This window comes from Lepisosteus platostomus, chromosome 14 (assembly GCF_059453375.1).
Source record: "Lepisosteus platostomus isolate fLepPlt1 chromosome 14, fLepPlt1.hap1, whole genome shotgun sequence".
NCBI classification, from domain to species: domain Eukaryota; kingdom Metazoa; phylum Chordata; class Actinopteri; order Semionotiformes; family Lepisosteidae; genus Lepisosteus; species Lepisosteus platostomus.
In genome coordinates this window covers 8,283,306-8,302,609 of record NC_142624.1, presented here as the reverse complement: position 1 = coordinate 8,302,609, position 19,304 = coordinate 8,283,306, and the positions used below count along the sequence as shown (strand labels likewise).

Genomic DNA, 19,304 nt, shown 5'->3' with positions numbered 1-19,304 from the left:
GTAAAGACTCAAGCAAATGTTGAGGAACCAATTTCAGGTATACATTACTGTACTTCTTGAATTTTTTCCATTATTGCATAAAGTACAATAGAAAGGGCATATTACATTATAAATTCTGCTCCTTATATAAGTATATTTGTTTAAAGGTCTCATAGCCACTCTTGGGAAAAGTAAAAATACTATTGCTTGCCTCTTAGTTTCTTGTGCCTCGTAGTATAAAAATGTATTTTTTTGGAACTTTCCTTTTGAGGTTCAAGCTCCTTTGTGTCTTAGAAAACGGTTTTGAACTTACCATATTTTCCCTCCTTTATCATATTGAGCTCTGCAATCCTGCCTGGAGCAATTATCAAAGGGTGAAAAACCCCTTTCAGTTTCACATTCAACCCTGTTGAAAATAAAACATACAGGCTTTTCACAAAATCCAGATGTCCCATGTGTGTCCTTTCAGTGCATTTTTATCAATCCTCTAGAAATAAATGGTCTTTTAGAAATAATAGCAGTCTTAGAAATAAACAGGGCAAAATATGGTGCTTTGCAAAAGTATTCAGCCTCTATACTGTCCTGCTTCATGATATTACAAATCGATGCATGCACATTTTTAAGCTTAATATTTTATTAAAGTCCTGCTCAAACTGAGGATGTCTAAGGGTAAGTTACAGTTAATGTCAGCAAAAGCTGAAGAGAAAAAACTTAAATACATTGATCGCAAATGGATTCAGATGCATGAATATTGGATGTTAGCACCTTCTGCAGCAGTTAAAGCCTCTGCTCTTTTTGTCAACATTTTGTCAACTTTGCACACCATCTTGGTGCAATATTTGCCTGTTCTTTGCAAATTTCTTCAGGCTCTCTCAAATTGATTGAAAACTGCTTATAGTCAACAGTTTTCAGGTTTTTCCATGGGTTGCTGATGGAATTAAAAGATATTCACTTTTTTATTCTTAAGCCACTCCAGTTCAGCTACCTTATGTCCTTGCACATTAAGTCATAGTCATGGTGAAAGGTTAACTTTCAATTGTGTTTTATGTCTTCAAGAGACTGAGGCAGGATTTCTTCTAAAACTTGCCTGCATTTTGCTCCATCTATATTCCCCTCAATCATGAGATCCATGCTGATGAAAAGCAGCCATATCACTCTGCAACTCACAACTGGCAACCCACTGAAACTAAGTAGGTGTGAGCCTGGTCAGTACCTGAATTGGAGACATCCTGGGAAAAACTAAGGTTGCTGCTGGAAGAGGTGTTAGTGGGGCCAGCAGGGGGTGCTCACCCTGCGGTCCATGTGGGTCCTAATGCCCCAGTATAGTGACGGGGACACTATACTGTAAGCAGGCACTGTCCTTCGGATGAGACGTAAAACCGAGGTCCTGACTCTCTGTGGTCCCCAGGGTGTTTCTTGGAAAGAGTAGGGGTGTTACCCCGGTGTCCTGGCCAAATTTCCCATTGATCATTACCAATTATGGCCTCCTAATAATACCCATCTATGAAGTGGCTTCATTACTCTGCTCTCCTCTCCACTGATAGCTGGTGTGTGGTGCATGTTCTGGTGCACTACGGCTGCCGTCGTATCATCCAGGTGGATGCTGCACGTTGGTGATGGTGGAGGGGAGTCCTCATTACCTGTAATGTGCTTTGAGTGGAGTGTCCAGAAAAGGGCTATATAAGTGTAAGCAATTATTATTATTACTTTAACATTATGTTACCACTTGACAGTAGGGCTGGCATTGGCCAGGTGTTTTGTACACTCCATGCAGGATTTGAAATGGGTTTGACCCTCTGCCATACAGCCCAGCTTTATGGAGTGCATATGATATTGTTGACTAATGGACATTTTCTCCTGTCTTAGCCATTGAACTTTGTGTAGTTCTTTCAAAGTTGAAATTGGCCTCGTTATGGCATTGCTAACCAGTTTCCATCTTTCCCAGTTGCTCAGTTTATCAGGACAGCCTAATTTAGGCAGTGTCTGGGTGGTCTGATGCATTTTCCATTTCTTAATGATTGAGTAGACTGTGTTCTCAGAGATATTCAGAGACTTTGATACTTTCAACGTTTTTATCTTTACCTTGCTTTGAAACTTCCTTATCTCACATGGTTAAGTGCTTGCTGGAAATTCACTACCTGACTAAGACTCACAAAGAAAAATTCTGAAATCCTGAAAATTACTATTATGGCACACAGTCAGAGGCCTCTAAAATGATTGTGTGGGTTCTTAAGGTAATTTTGTGAGCAAAAACTAAATTTAGATTTGCAACAGCAAATGGTTTGAGTACTTGTGCAGTCAAGACTTTTTCATTTGTCTTTTAATATAAATTATTTTTTTACTTCTTTATTTTTAGTTTTTGTTTTGAATGTTTGGAGTAGCTTGTGTACAGTATATTATAAACATGAATTTTTACCTCAGTGTCATGACTGCAAGCTTAAAAGCAACAAAACGTGAAAATTAACTGTGCCAGAGTCTGGTTACTTTTGCAAGACAGTGTAGTACAAAGTTCACTAATAAAATGCACTATTAGTACTGTACAGTAATTTTAAAAAACGCACCCTATAATGTTTGAACATTCAACATCACCTTACTGACTCAGATAAAATATCTCTGTGGTTGTTTTTGTTTCAAACATGTAGCTTTTTATAGTCTACAAACATTTGTAATGTTTTAGTGATAGGGGGTTTATTGTTATAATGATAATGACAGCAATGTGCAAAGACTACTGAGTTTATAAACCAAGGAAAACATTCTATATATATTCCATATGAAAGATTTAATGCATTTCCCTCACAAACACAAGGCATTCTTGTAATATAAAGCAGATATAAAAATTCTGCAAAACAAACCAAATAGCTTGACCACCATGAAACTTGAACTTAATCAAGATTTCAAAAGCTGGGAAAGGAGTGACCGTGATTTATACGAATTGAGGATTAAAATTATTTTTCTGCTAGAGCAGTAAGCAGCACAAGATAAGTAAGGACCTCGGATTCCAAAACATAAAACTTATAATGGTGACAGAGTATGCTGTCAAAAGTAAATATTCTTTGAGATTTAAAACTTAAGCTGAATCTGGGAAAGTTTCTGGACATAGCAGCAGCGGCTTATTTATACAGAGACAAGAATATAGCCACACTCCACTTAACTTTACTTTACAGGTAATGGGGACTCCCCTCCACCACCAATGTGCAGCCCCCACCTGGGTGATGCGACGGCAGACCATGATTGATTAATGACCACAGAAAGCCAGGACTTCGGACTTCAACACCTTTTTCCAGTAGGGTGTCCCCGTCACTATTCTGGGGCATCAGGACTCACACAGACTGCAGAGTGAGCACCTCCTACTGGTCCCACTAACACCTCTTCCAGCAGCAATCTTAGTCTTTCCCAGGAGGTCTCCCATCCAGGGCAACCAGTCTTGAGTTGTAGGACATGGTTAGCTCCAGCTCTATATTTGTGCTACGGTCAATACTGCCTCAGACCCCAGTGAAAATACAGTTCAGACTTTGCTGGTGCAATGGCTCCAACGCAAATACAACTATTGCACCAACGGCTGGGAGACAAACTAAAATGGCAACTACAGTATGTGACACACTAACCTTTCAGTTCAAGATCTTCACTGTGCATACCTCTGCCATCATTTTAGCTGATATGTTATAAAATAACTAGAATGATATTACTACCAGGCCATTGTACATGAATTATATTGGTGAATTATCCATTCAATTTGGATCTGCTTCATCTAATTCAGGGTCGTTGAAAGGTCACCTGAAAGAAACCCATGTGAACACAGGGAGAACGTACAAACTGAACCCAATTTATACCCAGGGGCCAAGCCCTCCAAGGTAGCAATGTTAACCACTGTGCCACCATGCCACCCTTGTGAACTATCATTGCTGAAAATATAAAATGGTGGGTTGGCATCAAACCTCCCTGTGTGAAGGGACAGCTACTGGAGCACAAGTACAATGGTTGATCCTAAATCAGCTTATAAAAAGGTCCCCCATCTTAATGATGGTTAACTAATCACTCAATCACTCAATATGCTGTTCAAACCCAGTTTTCGCCACTCCAGAGGTGGTTATATACTGTAACTGAATGACTGTGCAGTCAGCTGGAGCTCTATTTTGAATAGACCGGAGATACATTAGCTGTCAGTAGTTTTCGTAAAGAGCATGGTTGGTTCGTTAGCTCTATCTATATGTAAAAGATAAACAGAAGACACAACAGAGTACAAATCATTTTACACCCACCAACAGTTGTGTTTCCAATCACTAGAGGAGCATCAGGATACAAGGATTTAAGCTCTAGAAGGTCTGCAAGATCCACTGGGGAAATCCACCGAATTCTGTTACCTTGGAAACACAGTGGCTGGGCACCTTGTTTTTTGGCCATTAGCTGTTGGATAGAAAGAAGTATATGTGCAATTTATGTCTCCATGAACCACTCATTCCATTGTTCCAGCACTAACCTCTGACCTAAATCTCTTCACAAGAAAGAAAACTACTGCAAAGGCATATCTGTTAACATACATGACAATACACTTCAGACAGCTACTAGGAACTGGAAGTAAGTTGTAAGAAAGATAATCATTGTGATATAACTGCATGTAAAATTTATTTTACATACTGTCTTTTACATATGTGGCAGAGAGCAAGCATGTCATTTTTATCTGTTTTTTTTCACTCAGAAAAGCTTCTTCAGTTCTGTAATATTGAGACACCTTGAGAAAAAGGCAGGCCTCAACCCATTTGCTCTATGTTCACTCCACAGTCTGCAAAGTTCTTTTATAATGTGATAATGATAATGTTTCTTTATTAGCCCTATACAATTTCTTGCATTAGGAATTCATCTTTTCACATACCCCAGCTTTTTCTCCATGGAGACACAGACACAGACAGGGAGAGAAGCTTGGGGTCAGAGCGCAGGGTCTGCCATTGTACAGCACCCCTGGAGCAGTTAGGGTTAAGGGCCTTGCTCAGGGGCCCAACAGAGTAGGATTCCTCTGCCAGCCACAGCATTTGAACCAGCAACCTTCCAATCACAGGTGCAGATCCTTAGCCACAGAGCCACCACTGAGTAAGCATGTCTCCCTTTCAGATTTGGGTTGTTCTGTTATTCATCCATAGAAGCAATTGTTATTATTGAAATTGCTCCAATGCAACTATAGTGAAATGTATTGTAATGCTTCGGGGTTCACATGGGCACCCTCGCCACTGCTGCCTCAGGTCATTCCCCCACCCTTGGGGACTCAAACCCAGGCCTCTGGCATCATTCAACAGGGACCCAGCCAGTTGAGCTAAAGGGAAATTTCCCTTCAGCCCGGCGGCTGCAGTCCCCGCTATTCACAGGGAAGGGCGGTGACGTCACCGTGCTGGTAAGCCGGCTCTCATAAGCAATGGAGGCCGTATGCGTTACAGTATTCTATAGTGACATTGTAAAGCATATTTGTATTAAGATGGAAATAGTGGTTTGGTATAAGTATGCTTTCTTTCTCTTTTATACAATTCTTTTTAAGCCCTTATTACTGTTGAAAATCTTGTAGATTTGAATTCTGTGTTCCTCTTCTGTCATTGACGCTATATTTCTCATCAAAAACAAAGTCTTATACCTTCGGGGACACCAAAACTATCAAATTAAGAGGTCTTGTGAAGAAAATGGCACATTTCCATGACTTTATATCATGGCAGATATAAAGTCAAGAATTTTACTATGTTAAAGTTACAAGATGACCTGATTTGAGCACTCAAAATCCTTAAAGATATTGGCAATCAAGTCCTCTAATCTCCAAGGCAACCCAAATGACCTCTTTCAGGATCAACAGTAAAACATGAAGTACTTCTGATGTGTTTTTAGAACTAATAAAAAAAATAAAAGAACTAATAAAACTAATAAAAGTAGATAATTGGAGCTGATTCCCTGGCTTCTTACAATAAACATCTGGATAAGCTTCTAATATCAATTATCTGACAGCTGAAAACCTAACAGATTAGAAAATGGCCTCCTCTGATTTGTACATTTTTGTTATTTAAATTGGTTTCTCTGGTGTATAAGATGTATTTCTTTTAATACTTCATTGTCATGCAAGATGTGACATGTTCAGTCACTCTACATTAAACAAATGTTGTACGTTTGATGGTTCAACGAGGATAAAGACATAGCAACAGAACTGTTGCCAAACAACGACAAATAAATAAAGTCTTCTGGGTCTTCCCGAGAGAAAGTGGGTGGTTCTTGTTCTGTAAACATTCTAACTGTTACAATTCTAACCTAACAGGATGGGTATGTTTGTGACCTTGTGTGTACATTAGGTTTGAAATGTCTCTACCTTTATGCATGTTATGTTTGACAGTTTGTCAAAAAATAATAATGCCACTCTTGGAACATGGGGACAGTGCGAGTTATTCAGTTTACCATCAGCTCGGGAGGAAAGATGAGGTCCTGGGTAGGGTCCAGAGGTAAGACATCATTCATTCTGAATAATTCATTGGACACCTGTCAAAAACATTCACTTTAAGTGTTAGGGTTTCTAAAATGTCATCTGTTTTATAACCACTTCTTCCAGTTCAGGTTGTGGGGTAGCCAGAGTCCATCCCTACCAAGTGATGGGCACAAGGCAGGTTACACCCCTGGACAGGATGCCTGTCCATTGCAGGACACACACAGACACACATACGCACTCACACCATTGCCAAGTTTCCCAGAAGCCAAATGAACCGACCAGAATGTCTTTGGACCATGGGAGGACACTGGAGCACCCGGAGGAACTCCACGTGATCACTAGGAGAACATACAAACTCCACACAGATAGCATCCCAGGTTCACAGTCGAACCCAGGGCTCCAGTGCTGTGAGGCAGCAACATAAATTGGGTCCATTATGACTCCTCCATTCATGAACTCCCTGTATCTATGCCTCAATCTACAACCCCAAGAGTGAGAAACATCTGCGCTCAAACTCTGGCAGAAGTTCACCTCTCATAAAGTCACTGACAAGGCTAAAAATATCTGTGGGAGGCCACTACACCTGATGACATCACGACCAATCACCACCCATGCAGATGTAACAGGTGCTGGACAACCAGTTGTCACCAACCATGGCAACCTGACAAGTAACTAATCACATGACTGCAACAACTGCTGTGTGAGCTCCACCTGGAACAAAGTTAGCCGAAAGTAACTGGCAAGCAGGGCAACCGAAGTCAACAGCATTCTGCTCAAGACTTGCTCTGTAACAAGAGACATTTTTTGCCGAGCTCTCAATTGGAATTTCACCTCATCGAAGAAATAATACCGTTTGACTTTCGTAGACACAACAGAAAATAACTGAATCTTCAAAGTGTCAGCTCCAATATCTGACCTACCTGTAAGTCAGAGTCTGTGCATAATGACTTCTCTGTTTGAGTCTAAATTGAACTTTCTCACTCTTTTTAATGCACTAACAGGACATACACTATTAAAACTGCAAAAAAAACTAAAAATTCAAGAAGGGCCAAACATCTGACAAATTATATTTAATGTAAACAAGAATATGGTGTTGCATGTACTGTAGGTAGCAAAAACATAACATAACAAATATAATATGGCAATTACTAAGCAATGAAGAGGCTACTTACAATAATTTTTTACATGTGGACATAATTTTTATCTTCTAGTTTCTTTGGGCAAGCAATACAAAAGGCAAATAGAATGTTATTGAAGATGGTACCCTAGGTTTTTGAGAAAACAGCTGGAAGAGTTCCATGGATTAATTAGTGACTTAAAAAACTTAAAAAGCTAGATGGCAGGCCCCTCTTTACTATCATTCTTGTGTTCTACTGAATGCTCTTATGTTCTTATCTGACTTACATCACTGTCCATCTGGTTTAGGTTTGGCCCCTGATCCAGACAGCAGTCTGTAGTGCTTTCTTCATCCTGGCAGCATCCTGATGCCTGAAGATAAAGAAAATTAAAATGAGATTTATACGGGCTCCATATCCAGCAATGTAGTTTTAAATTACACTAGATTATTATATTTGATTAGATTATTTTTTTTTAAATGTTCCTGCCTTCTGATTAAACTATAATCAGACTGCAGAAGATTTACAGACTCAGTGCTTTGCCACTATCTGAATGCTTACAACACAAAAAGTAGCCATCTTCATCAAATAATTGGTCAGTTTTGTGTTACCAATTATTTCAGGCAATACTCACACCACAGAAGGTTTTAAATCCATCTATTATGGGCCTGTATCCGGTACACCGACAGAGGTTCCCTAAAAGAAAGAGAAGAGGAAGATCCTAGTGCCAACATTTTGGTTGTGGAGCCTTCTTCAGGTGTTACAAGCTAGAAAACTCAATTATGCTGGTGCGATAAGGATGCCTGATGTAAAAGAGATGCACTAGTTGCTACTACACTAAAGTTATGGTAGTCAGGATATATGAAAACATGAAACAACACCTTTAGCTGGAGAAGATACCTCTCTTTGAAACCTCCTGACCGCCATAAAGACACCACCAATATTCTATTCCTTGCACTCAATGAGCCATTTTGTCACACTTTTCTATTTGGAACCAGATGGTTTAAAGATGTAGTTATGAGTGAAAATGGGAAAAAATCATATTATTAATAATAGAAGTAGGAGTAAGGATTTTAGTTAATAAGTAACCATAATGACTAACAATGAATGAACTGACTACAAGTGGACACAAATACAATAGTATCACATGAAACAATTACCAAAGCAAGATTCAAAACCTATTAAAATTCCAGATCCAGGCTCACAAGACAAGGCTCACACATTACAATGATAAATCATACAATCTAAATGGATTGCAGTCCAGCATTACTTGAGATGATTGCTTTTAAAACCACTATATAAAATTATTCTGGCAGATGATTTACAAAAGAGCTACATTTTGGGAATGGCTTTTAAGTCAAATGTAAACAGTAATTTCTCTTAAACGTTCCCCGAATTCAACAAAAGAAATATGCGGTATTTTTCAGTGATCCATGATAAGATACAACTCTCAAAAAGGAGAACATTAATTAATCAATCATTCAGTTCAAAATATGAACACATAAACCAGCACTATAGTATACCTGTAATGCACTGGATACTAATTATTGCCCACATATTTATTTAATCAGTCTATATTTTGTTTATATTATCTAAAATGTAGTGTCATTAAAAGTCATAAAAATGGTTTGGCTCCTTATCTCAGATTGTCTTCTCATGTCAATGATTGTGATTAGGGTTTCTGAAGAAATTCAGGGATTTTGTTCCATATCCCTGCAATTGTGGTGAGACAATAACACCTACACCCCACCTACAGTGCCTACCACCAACAATGATTGCAGTGAGAAGAATCAGGAAATAGACCTGTACAAGACTTGAGTCATTTCCTGGAGTGGAACAGCGGCTGGGATGTGTTACATTATCACAAACCACAAGACCTTTCCTTGCTTTACGTGTACTATAAATCTTTTTTTCTTTTAGTGCTATACTGCAGTCTACCTTACTGTTATTAAATTATGCTAACTACATGCTTTTTCCTTCTGCTGTGCCACAGAACATCCTTTGATGTTTTGAAGCATTTGTCAAGCTCTCAATTCAAAGGGACATTATGCGTGTGTCTGGTTAAAAAGGTAGCTAAGCAACCGGGTGGGTGAGTCGTGAATGATTGCTATTATCAGCACATCTGTCCTTGTTCCTGGCATCCCTTCCTGTCGGCTGTGAGAAACAGCTTTACCAGTCAGAGCCTCCCGAATGTCCTCCATGGTGGGTTCTGGAATGTTCCTCAGCAGGGTGTACATTGACATCACCATGCCGGGGGTACAGAACCCACACTGAGAGCCGTGGGCCTTCGCAATCCGCTCCTGTAGAGACAGACCCCAATCCAGAACAACGGTGGAGATATAACTTCAAACAAAGCAGTAAGAAGAAAAAAAAAACACAGCTGAAGAGGGCTCCACAGCTGAAACCTTGTGTCTCTTTACATTTCAGCATGGAATGAACCTTTACCTGTTCCTACTTGAAAATAAGCCTACCTCAACCAAGAACATCACCATCTATGACCCTCTTTCATTTGGTTTCTTGGACACAGAACAAGAACCGAACAAAGACCAAGCTGCTTCCTGGGTGTGAATATACAGTATATCAGAATAAACTTTATTAGACTGAAAGGCACTAGAAAGACGCTAAAGGGGACCAAAGTTCTCAAGGCCCTATTGTGTTTTGTGGTTGGTTTTAAGAGATCAGTATTTAGTCTGGCAATGAGAAAGTTTCAAAGTCACATTTCCTTTACTAGAGCACGCAGGTTACCGAACAAGAGGTTCAACCGATGGGGTGAGTGTCATACTGTACCTGCACTGGGTGCAGCTTGGTCTTGGTGCTCCCAATACCTTCCGCTGTGGTGACGGCAGCTCCGTGCAGAGAGCAGATAGGGACAAGACAGGCATTCACTGAGAAGTGGCTTGCACGCATAGTCAAGGATGGATACAATAAAGGGAACATTTGGTGGAAGCTGTCTAAATGCATTGAGAAGAATTAGTACAGAATCAGGAGTGAATCCATTTTTGTCAGTCCTACTGTGTATTTTGCTGATTAATATACCACTGAACTACTGTCCAGTATCCCATTTAATAAACTTGATCCTAGCATTTATGCTTAACTATCAAATAGTTGACAATAAAAAGTTCATTTTCAATGTGGTCAATAGAAAAAAAACAAGCTTCAGGTGTAACAAAACTAATAACAAAGTTCTTCAGCTTTGAAAAGGTCATAACAGCATACTTTTAAATGATTAAAATAAATAAAAATGAACTAGATTATTTAAATTATTCAAGATTTTGAATGCTGGTATCCTTCTTTAAAACTATGTAAAGTTTACAATACATAACTAACTCAACTCATGGTACATTATGACAACTGTTTAGCAAGTGCTGGATACTCCATTTGTGCTTATTAGACAGAAATTTTAAGGTAACTGAATGCCTAAATTTTAAATATTGTGATCCATGCTTCTTGAAACACATCAAGAGCTTTTCTCAATATAAAGTTGAAAAAATACTCTTTGATACAAAATAAAAAATATCCTACTGTCTCTGCCAAATAGACCTAAATTCTTTACAGAAATTTCAAGTTTACAAGAGCTAGTAACAATGGGGATTAAACTCACAGCCAAACCTCCTACTATCACACAAAATGGGTTTATATCTATTTTCAAGGGAAAAATTTATGTATTTGACCTATTGCCACAGAATTTTTTAGGTCTTTCCAAATTGTTATCTGCATTTGGCCCTGGAAAATGATTAAACCAGTTAAGTGAATAATTATGTAATTATAAGTTTGTATTGAAAAATCTGGAAGGCCTTGTAACATTTTTGTGTCCTCTAGGAAAAGCTCTGTTTCTTATAACACAGGCCACTGTATTCATGCTCTTCTCCCTGAAGGCTCTTATAGAAATTACCCATTTCTCTAGCCAAAATACAGTAATCCCTCATTTAATAAGCTTAATTCATTTTTTGAAAGGTGCTCTTAAAGCGAAAACTCCATAGCCCATTTTCTAACCTCTTTATCATATTCAGTTCAGTAACTGCTTACACAGTTCAGGGTCACAGTGGCCTAGAGCTTTACCTGGGAAGCAACAGGCACAAGGTGGGACACTCCCCTGGATGGGACACCAGTCCATCACAGGGCACACAGAGACACAGACACTCACACAATCACACCAATTAACCTACCGGTATGTCTTTGGACTGTGGGAGGAAGCCAGAGCCTCTGGAGGAAACCCACACCAACACAAGGAAGACAAACAAACTCCACACAAATAGCACCCCAGGAACTGAACCCAGGACTGCAACACCACGAGGCAGCTAGATACTGCACCACCATGCCTCCCTAAGTAAAAGCTCGTGACAGAAATTAAATTCCCATTACTTCCCATGGTATAATCTCCAATTGATTTCAGAACTCAAAAGTGTTCCCTCAAACACCCAATACAGCACAGAAAACAATAACATTCCCCAAAAATTAGTTGAGTAATGTGCTTTAAGTCATTAGCTGATGCATAAACAATACACAGGAAAACAATAACACTCCTGCTCATTTATGGTACAGTAGTTACACCGTTATTGTCATTAACAAATGCATAAACATAAGGAACATCCAGTACTGTAAGCACTTAACAAACACAAGGCTTTATTATAAAAAAAGTTAAAATGTACTGTCAAAAAAAGGTAAATTCCTCATCCGAGAAGATGTGAGAAAAGAGGAATCTCTGCAATGCTTTAACAGAGCGTAAAAATAAGAGTTAGAAAATCTAAAAAAAAAAACAAGTAGGAATGTAAATGAAAAATGAAATAAAAGTAACTGAAGTAATGAACTTGTGTGTAGTGATTGCTCATACGGTGGAAAATTACTGTATAATTTATTCCTGACAATATACAATCTTTGCTGCACTCGCCTGTTTATGGTGTACAAGCTCGGGTATCTGATGCTGCAGTTTGTGAGAGAGGATACAGCACTTGGTCCTGGAAGGGGTTATATCTGGAGATCATCACAGTGCAGGCTCCACAACCTCCAGTGCCGCAGGCATACTTGGTCCCAGTGAGACGTACTGCACAGCAAAAGCAAAAGCAGAAAGAAACTATTAGAATTAACTTGTACCTTATACTCCATTGCCGTTAGGAAGACAGTGGGATGCCCACTATAAACATCTTCAAGGTTGTTGAAAATGTCAGGTAAGCACAAACCCAAAAAGCACTTGCAACATTCATCAAAAACTTGGAAGAACATAAGTTCTTGAAGTTTTGCAATATAAAGGACGCACATCTAGCCTGACCCTGTGAAACCAAAAGATCTAAAATGAAACTATCCTTAAGTCCAGTGGCACGGTGAAATTATCCATTAATCAATTTTCCTAGAGAGATAGAGCTACTGCTAAACAACTATTAACCTTTTATTTTTCATCACAAGAACCCTGAGTATTACTAATCTTAGCTGGGTTATTGCTGATAATGCCTGATCATCTGATTAATGGTGTTTTGGCTGTGATATGAAAATGCATGTGATATAAATATAGAAATAAAGTACATTATACAGAATAAAGGGCTGAGGCAACAAGTAGCTCACTAAACAAATACATAAATTATCTTTAAGGTAAGCTAGTCTTATTTAAGGTTACATGGATAAAATAAAGGCTACATCCCCTGATGTATGTGTCTGTTGTAGCGGAACCGTGGTTCGTGTGTCTGTTTTTTTCAAGGATTGATTATTGAAACATGCTGCTTGCAGGAGCCAGTGAAACTACACTAAGAAAGTTACAGGAAGTTCAGAATTTGGCAGCTAGGACAATGAGAGACAAATGTTAATATCACTCATGTTCTGAAGTCGTCGTCCTGTCAGATTTCCGTCACAATGTAATCCCTGTATTAAAGGCTCTAAGGTGAACCACTTCAGTATCTAATTGATATGTTATCTGTTTACTCTCCTCTACATGACCTTCACTCATCTAATTCTAGTTTATTTTCTGTTCCAACTGTCTGTCTACATACACTCTATGTGAGACAGAGCCTTGTGTTAATCTCCAAAGCTTTGAGAGTACCATCCCAAAAGAAATCAGGAACGCTGGACACTTTTAAAGCTAAGGTGACAACTTATTTTTTTAGAAAGGTTTTGTGTTTTGTTTTTATTCTCTGCATCTGTATTGTCATTTTTAACTCATTCATTCAAGTCAGATACAATTAATACTTAATAGATTATCTGTCCATTCGTGGGTATACAGAACAAAAATGTTAAAAATGTCAATGGGAGAAATAATGAGGCAAAAAAAAGGCTTTTTTAAGTAAAAATTTTATCTTTCCTACCCATTTTACCCCACAGCTACAGTATACCGTTAAGTGATAATCCAAGCCATCTAACCACTTCATCCAATTTAAATTTGGAGGATTTCTGAACCCTATCCAGGCAAGCAAAGGGTGCAAGACAGGAAACAGCCTGGATGGGACACTAGTCCATCTCACGGCTCAACACAGACACAGGGATTTACACCAGGGCCATTTTTCCCAGAAACCAATTAACCTGCCAGTATGTCTTTGGACTGTGGGAGGAAATCGGAGCACCTGAAGAAAACCCCTGCAGACACAAGGAGAACATACAAACTCCAAACAGATAGAACCCCAGAAATTGAACCCAGGATTACAGATTACCAGGTCACCCATTTTTCCAAAACAATGAGTCATATTTTCAAAACAATTTGACTTCTAACATAAAACATATTTTAGACTATAACTCAATTTAAAGACCTTTAGTCCCTATTCACTTCATTCACATTTACAGATTACTTACGTAGTAACAATTAAATGTAAGTTAAAATCAGTTTATGATGGTTCCCTCTATTGATGTTCTTCCAGATGATACAAATGAAACAATTTATGCCTCGTCCTGTTCCCCCTTTTTAAAAATTATTGACAAATATAAATATAAACAAGATAGACCCAAAACATGAAAGCTTGTCAGCTTTCAAAATGTCACTACTACTGCATCAAAGAACCAGTTTTTCAATATTTCTTTACTTTTCTTGACTTTACTTTCAAGTACTTAAAATGGTTTCTACTTAAAGTACTTAAAATGTTTTGAAGCTGCAATTACCTAACATCATAAATAGAGGTATGCGGATGCTTATTCTTTTGTATTGAAGATTTGCCATGACAACATGTCCATAAACAGGTTTAAGATGTCTAATATTGTACATGGTTGAGGTCATTTCTCAGTTTTTTAGCGATGCTGAGCTAACCAATAAATATATCATTGAAGTGTTGCTAAGGACACTGTACATTACATCACAGCAGCCTTTTGAATTGTACAGAAAGAAAGGGGCAGATATATACAGAAGGCTTAGCTGAAAACAAATGACGCAAACATTGAAACATTTTTATAGTGAATAGTGAAGTACATGCGTATTTGTTCAGTATAGTTCTTGTAAATTGTACATTACTGTGGACATGCCCTCTTCACTATTAAAATCCTGGAATGTTTGTCTGTATAGATTACAGAAAGAAACTAAATACTAATTGAGCTATACCATCATTCGTTATGTACTGTATTGCAAATCAATCTTAGAAAAAGAGAAAATGGTCCCTCTAGTACTGTGATATTATGTTTTAGGCACAAGTGAAAATGCATCCTTAATAATCTTCCCTCAGTTTTCTGCTCCATACAGTTTCCCTTATGTCAACAATGTACTTAGCACATAAAACCACTGATGCAATATATGAACTGCATATAATTCAGAATGCAAAAAAGCAACTTATAAAGTTTTTATTTCCAGTGGCACTTAGTAATTCAATGTGTGTTTTGGAACTGGCAAATACTTTAAAGGCTCTTAGCTCAACAACAAAATTGTAGAAAATAAACAGAAAACAACCCAATTGGTGATTATTGGGATGTATGCAGTTATATAATTAATGACAAGTACTGTACTGTATACTATTTTTTTACAACTGACCTTATACATTACAGCAAAGTTTCTGAACAGTACTTGTTACAAGCCTCACAGCACTACGTGACAGTTTGTTTTTTTCAGTTAGGTGTTTGTTTTGCATTTTTAAATGCTGTCACTTATACAGTGAAGTTTATTCCAGAGCCACAGCAGCTCCTTGAACCAGAGCTTATCCTTGTATCCTTGTGTTTGTCCATCACAACTGATGGTCCTCATTTATAAAGCTGGACTGTACTGCTGGGCTAAAGTTCCTCACTCAGTTTCTGCAGCAGGGACTTGAACCCAAGACTCACAACGATCAATTTTATGTCTGAAGACATATCTACTAAACTGCTCCAACCCCATGCAGCAATACGTGACCTTGGCTGAATGGAGTCTTATAGGCTGCCATTAATAAAACAAATTATGACACAGAGCTTGGAAGATAAGACACATTTATCATTTTTGTGGCATACTTTATATATTTATTTTTTCCTTTCACACCCAAGACACCATACCTTTTTTCCTAAGGTACGTTAAAAGCATCTCTTCAGGGTCCACATTCTTCTCTGTAATCTGAAAAATCAAATTAATTAAATATTTAAAGGCCTGCTTAATAATTTCAATATGAATGTTCCATAATCTTAACTTTCCTGATTTAGATTAAGGTATTTTGAAACGTAAACTCACAGTAAGATATTTTATACAACTTCCTGCTGTGAAATCATCGTCATGGCGATGCTTCATCGTCATATTCCTTCGAGCAAATTTCATCCTTCTTTTGTTAAAAAATTCTTTCTCACACATAAAAATCCTCAGAATATAAACAATAGACAAAGAATCCACTGTTTATGCTTTTATAGATACTGGCTGTTGGAACACATTTTACTCTGTCATCTTAGAAACTTTCCAGAGTGTAAAAGGTTTTGTTGAGAAAGGAATTTTATTTCCCAGAGTCTGATTATAGTATCATGTCTTTCCATGTGAAATCAAACAAAACTACAATGCAGTAAAAGAAAAAGAAAACTTAAAGGGGGTAAAGCAGTATTGTGGGTAGCAGTTGTTAATTCATTTCAGAGGAGAGCATGTCTCCACTGCTAATGTGAAAAAATAAATTTGTTAAAAATGACTATTTGACTTGCTTTTCCAAAAACCTGTCTCTTTGAGAAACAGCTCTCTTTGCTGAGTCATTCATATTACTGATGTGATCTTAAAGGAGAGTTTCTTTTTTAATTAACTAAATACTATTTGTGGGCTTTGAAAATCCGTCAATGCACATTTTTACGAGTCTTACTAATTTTACCAGTACATTTCAGGGCCTGGTTTTGGAATAATAAGAGGATACATTTTCTGCTTAATGTTCAATTAATTTGAAAATGGTTCTAAGTTAACAGCATACCTTTCACAATAATACAACCCTGCCCTATTGCAGATTCTATTACAAAAAGGAATACATTAAAATAGCTAAAAAATACAATATCAAAATAAAATTATATGGCTGCAAATGGCTCTGAGAGATTCTCTGAGATTTTGTCTGTGAACTAGAAAAATAAAAGGTCAGAGCCATTTTAGTTTTATCCCAAGGGAGGTTGATCAATGATAAATTGATTATTGATAGACTTTAGAAAAAGAAAAATAAGTGATTGTGAAATTAATCCATTTTTTAAAAGATTTCAATTCCTGTTTAGAAGGACGCAGTGACCAGCTCAGTGTTATCATAGGTCTTGTGGTCTGTAATACAGCAACACATCAAAGTCACTTTTATAACCTAGAAATCCCTGGTGAGCTCAGATTGTGGAGTTTTGGATCCAGCTGACTGTCAGCTGATACAATGGCATGAGAGATGTGGATTAAGATTAATTTGTGATGGAATTTGTGGTTGCTGGAGTAAAAGCGTGAGCTGAATGTGCTGAATGTTTCCATTCACGCAAGAAAAATTGGATTATGATATGGTGTGAGTCTAATGACTCTGAAAAAAGATGCCAGCTGTGTAAAACAATCCAATCTCTAATCGAACCCAGAACCAGAACCCAGTGCAAGAAAATGTGCAATAATCCGCTTTTTCCATTTTTTTTATGTGCTGTACTGTTCTACAGTGGAGTTGGGCAATTTCTGTTCTGTTTTGGAACTGCAATAAAAATCAGTTAAAAAACAAACAAATATCAAAATAGATAGCTGGGTCCTGCGGAACACCCTTAAGTCCTGTATTTAAAGGGGCTTTTCACCCAACCTTGAATTATCCCAGTATTTGGTTCAAAACTAATTAAATACAACCATTTCTAACTGCATACTCAGTGGGAATAGGCTGAGCAGGGCAGACCAGACTTCCCTTTCCCCAGAAATCTTCTGTAACCCCTCCTGGCGGGCTCACGGGCACCTCCAGGGCAACCGAGAGACATAATCCCCCCATTGTGTCCAAGGTCTGGTCCTAGCAACTCTCCCCAGTGGACTGTGCCTTGCCTGGTACACCTCCAGTGAGAGGCACCTGGGGGCATCGTCACCAGGTGGCTTGACCTGCCTCAGCTGGCTCTTCTCAATCCAGGGGAACAGCAACTGGATTCCAAGGTCATGATCCAGTAAAATATCAGGTGTCTGATGCTAGTGCTGGAGGACCAGTGTGTCTGCGGGTTTTCGTTCCAGCTTGGCTCTTAAACTAAACCGGCTGGGTGCCGTTTTAACTGAACTGATTTATCAGCTTCTCCCAGGTCTGCAGGTGCTGCTGCTGCTTCAGAGAGATCGGAAGATACACAAGATCCCCCAGAACAAGGACTGGACATCCATACGGTAAACTGTTCCAATACCGAACCACTCGTTGTGTGATGTAAAACAGCTTGCCAAAAACAAACTTCACTAAGAGGCCATTCCACAGAATATAGATTTTTTTTTCAGGTTCTGTGATTTCTCTCTTTAAGACAAGTCCTTTCAAAGATATATTTTTATTGTGGTGAATCCAACATCCATCAGAAATCTAGATTTGATCTAATTAGGGTATTGCACATCTCATACTCTTTCTGGATGTGTATTCAACACTATGCCATCTGTCTATTTTTCCATTTCTGTTATTCAGTTATATAAAGTTCAGTTTAATAAATCACAATCTACATTTTGTCTATGGTTCATCAGATATTCACTACAGTCTAGTCAGACACTTATTAGTTATACAGTCTATCTCTAGTCAACTAATGAAATGTAAAAAAGACTCAAAATTGTCACTACATGGAGATACTGCTGCATCTATAAGCACCCAATAATAGTATGGTAAATAGAGCAACTTTGAAACCTGCATATGACTATGGAGATTAATTCTGTCAATTTATAAGAATGTTCTTAAAAATGCTATTGTTGATTGAAAACATATTCAAACATAGATATTAAAAAAGTATACTAAAAATGCAAGTAAATACAACAACAGAAATACCTTACCTTTTTCCCATTGATATAAAACATTAATTCGGGACTTTGTGAATAAGACATTCTGAAACAGATCAATGTGTCCAAGTTCCATCCAGATTAGAGGTCTTCTGTTGGAAGTCTACTTAGGTTCAGCAACAGATCTTGAAATAAGACATTGTCACATGATTAGATACTACATCACATCGTGAAAATCAGTTTACCGCCATAAAAAAGAACATAGCTGTCACAGTGACTTTATGTCACACATGATTCATTTCTGACATTACACGGAACTCAAATACTTTGAAATGGCTTTTGAAGGAATTTTCCTTTCATCAGTGAAATCTGAAATAAATGTTTTTGAGAATAATTTCTCAAAATGTTGAGTATATTTATCTTGCATTGTTAAAGGTATAGACTATGAATGTGTTCCCTGCTGGCAAAATGTGATTAGAAATTGGCAAGT

The 19,304-nt window shown here is 38.0% G+C and overlaps 1 protein-coding gene across 2 annotated transcripts in view; it reads right to left on the bottom strand.

The window, feature by feature from the left end:
- aox5 (aldehyde oxidase 5) overlaps positions 1–18,980 on the bottom strand; it is a 52,529-nt gene extending 33,549 nt beyond the window's left edge. For both annotated transcript variants that reach the window (XM_088606880.1, XM_088606879.1), the window contains exons 1-10: positions 18,869–18,980; positions 15,964–16,021; positions 12,487–12,583; positions 10,330–10,438; positions 9,716–9,842; positions 8,177–8,238; positions 7,832–7,915; positions 6,400–6,480; positions 4,239–4,383; positions 293–385 (exon numbers count right to left, since the gene is read on the bottom strand). In XM_088606880.1, the coding sequence (XP_088463006.1) occupies positions 293–385; positions 4,239–4,383; positions 6,400–6,480; positions 7,832–7,915; positions 8,177–8,238; positions 9,716–9,842; positions 10,330–10,438; positions 12,487–12,583; positions 15,964–16,021; positions 18,869–18,919 (907 nt within the window). In that variant the 5' untranslated portion in view covers positions 18,920–18,980. The remainder of the gene's footprint in view (positions 1–292; positions 386–4,238; positions 4,384–6,399; positions 6,481–7,831; positions 7,916–8,176; positions 8,239–9,715; positions 9,843–10,329; positions 10,439–12,486; positions 12,584–15,963; positions 16,022–18,868) is intronic.
- Positions 18,981–19,304: the final 324 nt, after the last annotated feature.